The sequence below is a fragment of the Corvus brachyrhynchos genome, unplaced genomic scaffold (genome assembly GCF_000691975.1).
Source record: "Corvus brachyrhynchos isolate BGI_N302 unplaced genomic scaffold, ASM69197v1 scaffold17, whole genome shotgun sequence".
Lineage (NCBI taxonomy): Eukaryota > Metazoa > Chordata > Aves > Passeriformes > Corvidae > Corvus > Corvus brachyrhynchos.
The window spans coordinates 16,043,454-16,049,589 of NW_008240046.1; the positions used below are offsets into that span (position 1 = coordinate 16,043,454).

General features: G+C 35.1%; 1 protein-coding gene across 1 annotated transcript in view; it reads left to right on the forward strand.

The window, feature by feature from the left end:
* The first annotated feature begins 260 nt into the window (after nt 1–260).
* The window catches only part of GPM6A (glycoprotein M6A), a 123,205-nt gene continuing 117,329 nt past the window's right edge, over nt 261–6,136 (forward strand). The window contains exon 1 of the mRNA XM_008641486.2: nt 261–800. Within this exon, the coding sequence (XP_008639708.1) occupies nt 764–800 (37 nt within the window). The 5' untranslated portion in view covers nt 261–763. The remainder of the gene's footprint in view (nt 801–6,136) is intronic.

Here is a 6,136-nt window from a genome sequence, read left to right on the forward strand (position 1 = left end):
TAAATTGTGCCTGTGTGTGTAAACACATACACACACAATATTGTATTGCTATAAAGATGGTTTTTAGAATATTGTAAAGGCAATAGTGTATATTTGTTGTTAGTTCCTGATAATACAGATATAGGAGAAAAAGGGAAATGAAGAGTCATATTATTCTTAAATGTGCTGATACAGGAGGAGGGGGAGAGGCGGGGGGAGAGAGAGAGAGAGAGAGGGAGAAAGACAAGTAATACAGCATAAAGAACCCACAGGCATTTGGGCTTTCCCACTTCAGTAGCAAATAGGGGGAATTATGGGTTGGTGGTCTGCTTCCCGTTAGGAGGACACCCCTCCATCTGTTTTCAGTACAGCCTGTTTTCAATTTAAAACACAGATTTCAATACAAACCTCAATTTCTTTACTCCATTTTGTATGCAAAGTGAGGCTTATGAATCGGTGTCATTGCCATAAGGGCTCAAACCAAATTTCCCCCCAAAATTCACAGGCTGTTCATTTGAATACCTGCTTACAGTGGTACACAATGGGCAGCTTTGAGAAGAAAAATTGATAATCTTCACGGAAGAGTAATTTGAATGAAATTACACTTGACAGCCTGTCTCCAAGCAAACAAGGAGAGTGAGGGAGCCTTAGCTAAGCTCTGAGGACTTGCCTAAGCCTCTGCTGTTGGAGCTTCCCAGGGAAAAAAAAATCCACACTTTTTCCTACATCTGACTGAAGCTTTTGATTAATTCTCTGTAGCTGTTTCTAGTGAAGAAAGGTAGCCATGGAAGAGAATATGGAAGAGGGACAAACACAGAAAGGTATTGTGTCAAAATTGCTTTTTCTTTGCATGGAGATAATTATTTTGCTGTTCCTTATTTGCCTTAGCAGCATGCTGTAAGGTTGGGGAATATCCGTATGTGGCAGATGGGGAAAGACATATTATTTTCATATCATTTTCTTCATTTTTCTCTCTGCAATAGCACATAGCATTAATATAGTGACTGCCAGCTGATATCTAGTATTAAAAGAATCTAGGTAGCAAATTTTGCATCTATACAAATAACGTTGCGAGCATTTAATGCAGCCTGCTTTCCAGACTAGTCTTTGTTAACGTTCATTTATTTCACGTTTTCACGCTTGTCTAGCTGGGTCAAGGGAGTCTAGTGTGAACTATGAGAGAGCTACTCACACAATATTTGGAGCTGGTTGCAGTTGGATATCTAACAATGTAACCAGTATTTACACCTTGAATGAGAATCCAGACTGAACAAAGACATGGAGTCTATTTTGTATATATTAGGCAGTATTGAAATTTCCCTCTGCCTTTTTGCCACTTTGGTTTTGTAATGTATTGCAGCAGACTTGCCATAGTTCTAATACTTGTATGACACAGATTTGAATTGTGCAGAAATTAATTTTGCAGGCTTCAGATGAAATTGCTTTAGCAAGATGTGCACAGCATGTTCAGAGCATTTCTGTTCCACGGCTTCTGGTTAAAAATAACTGAACGTTATGGGCTGTGTTAGCACTTAAAGGTCCAGTTTAAAGTGATTGTGGACTATTAATTAATGTGTGGATCTTTGGGAGACACAGTGTTTTCAGTCTTTTCGCTTAAGTGTTATTCTGTAGAAGCGACATAACAGTAGTGAAAGGAACCAAGGTTTTTTCATTTTTCTTTACTGCAAGCACAAAGGATAATCCTAGTGAATATTTGCTATGTTAAATTTTTATTCTTTTCATTTTACATTTCTTGAATTCACTTCCATTTTTGAGGAGTATATAGGAAGTTGCCAAATAATTTATAATAAATTGCCTGTAAAGGCAAGTTTTTCGGCACTGATGCCATATTCTGTTTTTCTGCTCCCTGATCAATCTCCTTCCTACATGTAAATGTCGTGCTTTCTCATTATAAGTGACCCATTTAGACAGAATGCAGCTTTGAATTGTTTATGGTCCTGACTTGATCTAGATGCAGAGTAAATAGTCATGAGAACATTAAAAGAGGATATATGTGCTCCGTGTGTATACACACTTATGTTTATAGATAAATAGATTAGTATCTGGTTGGTGATTACAGCAGTTTCTTCAGTTCAATTTTATTATTTGTAAATGACAGATAGAATAAGAAAGTACAGGACAGGTCAGTTTTTCTGTTTTGTTTTGGTTTGGTGTGGTTTTTTTCCTGAAGGTAAAATCAATACTTTTACTGTATGATTCAAATTATTTAAGGTGCTTTGCACTTAGAAATTGAAGACATGCTATTTTTAAAATTCTGAAATGCGTTCTTTTGCTTCTTGAAACAAGTAAATTGAACTGTTTGACCAATGAATCAAAATACGTCATTGTTACCAAATGATATTGCCTGAAGAAACAGCGTGAAATTCAAACTCCCTAAATTCTTATTAGAAAGAGAAAAAAAGAGAAAAAAGTGAATAATTTTTGTATATTGAAAGAATGTGTTGTTATCGATAAACTGTGTCCTCATTGTTCATATGATAAGCAGTTGAATGACCAATAGCCACTCAAAATGGTGTGATTAATAGTGTGATTACAACAGCTAACACGACTTACCCTCCACCCCCATTTACAATGCCATGTGTTCAGCCTTTTTTCCCTTTAGTGGTACCCAGCTGTCATCAGAGACAGAGAATGTTAAGAGCTCAGAAATCATATGTATTTATCCTTATTGCTGTGAAAAGGGATGCTGCTTAGTTTCTGTGACCATACCTGTGAACTTGTCATTTCAAGATGTCATGTTCCCTTGTTGGAATATGACAATTTTTAAAATGCATTTAGAGTTTGAAAAATATTTGCAATTCAGGAGACAAATTAAAAATTATTTTCAGTTTTGAATTTTTGGGGGTGCTTGATGGCATGATAGGGAAGTATAGGGATGATTATGAAATCGTGGATCTCCTTAAGTTTTGCATTTTGCACTTGAAAAATATTGACTGGTACTAGTATGACATGATAGTTCTCTTTCATATTTCCTGGGGTTTTTTTGCTTTCATTTAGTGTGATCTATCTACTATGTGTTTAATTGATATCCACAGTATAGTTCCAGGTCATCCAGACCATTTTTGTTAATTGTAGTATTTCAGCAACAGTAATTGTAATTCATATATTCTGTTTTTCATCCTCCTGCCATCTCGAATGAAAATGTTTCTTTCCTTTTCTTTTCCAATTTATACAAAATCAATGGGAGTATAAATTGTCACTGCTTATCAACTCTGTGCTTTTCACAGCAGATGCTTCGAACCTCCCACTGAACAGCATTACGTCTTGCTGGCAGCCATGATGGAAGTGAATAACTTCATATTGATGCGTTTCATAAATATGATGAAGATAGCTCTAGCAGATTTGGAAGTCTTTTTATTTCTGACAGTTTTATGACATAAGACGTAATTAAGTGCAAACATAATTCTTAACATAGTGGTTCCGAATAATGACCTTCTGCCACAGTCTCTCCACATTTTAATGTTTAACACTTAGGATTTCTTTATGTCTGTATCTTGGAAAGTTATAATCAGGGAAATAGATTCCATTTTTTTTTCCTAAAAGTAGTTAATCACGAGAAACTTACTTCAAAGTAAGGGTCATCTTCTCCCCTTCCCATTTTCTTTCTATTGGCCTTGGAAAGTGTGTTTTTGTGTTGGCATCACTACCCTTATTATTGTAAAATAAGATAAGGCTGTTGTCCAGCAGTTTTCATATGTAAAGCTGTAAACATTGAAACCAAGAATAATTTCTATTCATACATTTCCTGTTTTAAAGTACTAGAAGACTTGTTGTTCTTCCTCCACCCCCTTTTTTTCCCCTTGATATCACATTTCCTTTGGTAGGATGTAAGTACAGGTTTGGGAGGAGGTTTCAAAGGTATTTACTATGCAGCTATCTCTAGCTGTCCGAGAACTGAAAGTGTGCAGGAAGTCTGTCTCAAATGTAAAGTAAATTAACACTAAAATATATTCTAACAAAGTAAAAAGTCATAACATCTCAGAAATACAACTTGTTCACAATTTCCGTAACACTGACATTACGCTACATCCTAGACCTCTAACATACTAAGACATTAGATTGCAAATTTGCTGTCTTGAAAACCCAGGATAACTAAAGCCTGCAATTTATTTGACTGGTTTATTTTTCAAAAAATAGCAGGTCCACTTATAAACAGAAGTTTCACTGATGTCTTTAGGGATGCATGCTAATTTTGAAAACCTCATGCATAAATTGCATGTGGCAGTGGTAGGCCTCAGCTGCCAGTGTTTGAAAGACTATGACGTCACACTGATAGCTTTGTGATGTGGAAAAATGTACATTTCAGGTCTTCCCTCTGTGAAAGCACTAAGATTGCAATGATGTCTCCAGCCCCAGTTATTTATCCCAATAAAGAACTTTTCAGAGCGCAGGCACTGTAAGTTTTTGTACTGTAAGGAACTTGGTACAGGGGAGTGAGAGGTTCTCACCACAATCTGTTTCAGAAAAAAGGAGAAATGTTCTGGAGCACACTAAGTCATGCTATACCATTTACACTAAATTGAAGATGAATTTTCTTTTTTTTTTAATGATTCATCCATAACTTCATTTTGCAGTTTTAATTCCTTTTTAAAATAAACTCTTGGGAATCAGTGGAGCAACAAACATGAGGAGGATACAAATGTTATTTCAGCTCTCTGGGCTGTAGTATACCTAACGCAGTTAAGGGCTCACCAGTAGGATAGCAAAAAGATATGTAGTATTATTGTGACTAGAAATGATTGAATGCCAGGAAATAATGACTTAGTATTTGGCCTGCATTAGTGATATAAGTGGATCTTCTGCCTGTTATCAGAACTTTTTCATTTGTTCCACAGCGTACCAATAAAGGAGAGCTTTAAGCAGAGTTTTGGAAGAAAATCATAAGGAGACCAGGATGCTATCAGTAAAATGTAGACACAGCCTCTGCTTCTTCAGCCATGAGAGGCTAAATTGTTTCCCCTTACTTCAGTACTTTTTGAAAAATGGCAGGCTGACTTAGTAGGATAGTAGAGAGTAGATGAAAATAATGTGTTTTATTTCATATTAAGAAATACCAACAGCCAACGGGTCCAAACACTTCTGGCATCCTTTGTAAGTTAGTCTTCTAAATCTTCTGATTTACCTCTGAGAGAAGAACTGTCCTTCTCTTTTGACTATTGTTACAAAGTTGGTTAAAATAAGAATGAGGAAATCAGTATTTTGCACTTTGATTTTGTTTGGTGACAATATTTGTAAATAAAGCAGAGGAGTTATTTTTTGTTCTTTAATGTAAATGACACACTGAGTGAGGGCCATGCTTGTATCTTCTGTAGTTAGATGTTATATGTTAGTATTCAAAAGTAACTTGGAAATCATTTTTAAATTTGGCCTTATAAGTAGGAAGTAGCAGACATTTTCTGGTTGATATTCTTCATACCAAATCTGGATTTGTAGTGCTTGATTCTTAAAGAAAACCTGGTAGGCAGAGGTCAATCTCTATTTGCTTTGGGAATACCTTTTCAATTTAGTAGGCTTAGTTCCCAAGCTTGTGTTCAGATTGGATTCTTGCAAGTTGCTTCAGAGTAGAATGGTCTTAACTTTCATCATGTTTATTGTTCCCTGTTCTTAAAGGTGTGTGTGTTATAATAAGAGCATCAGATAAAATACTCACTTAACAGTTACAAAGTCACTAACAGAGTAAATAAATTTTCTTTGTAATCAATGCTAAACATGGAAATAGACTTTAGCATCTGGTAAACTATGTCACTGTATTTCCTGCTTAATACTCCTTAGTAGTTAATCAATAGGGTTTATTAAAGAAAAATGCAGTAACAGTCAATATGAATTTGAAGTTAATTGTTCTAATACTGTAAGAGTTATTCTCCTTTATGTAGTAACTACAGGCTACCTTACTTAATATTCTTACATTAGGAGCACTGAGTTGTAGAGTTGTAATTTGAATATGTTATTATTCAATACATTAGGCTTTTATTCATAGATAATGATGTAAATAAATTTAGTCTTGCTTGCTTATTTAATCTTTAACATTGAAATGTCTCTGTTAATAGTAGAAAACTTTGTATTTCTTACAGGCTTAACATTATACTAGTCCTAGGCATGAAAATCCAGCATTAATAGGACTTAATTATAATTTTAT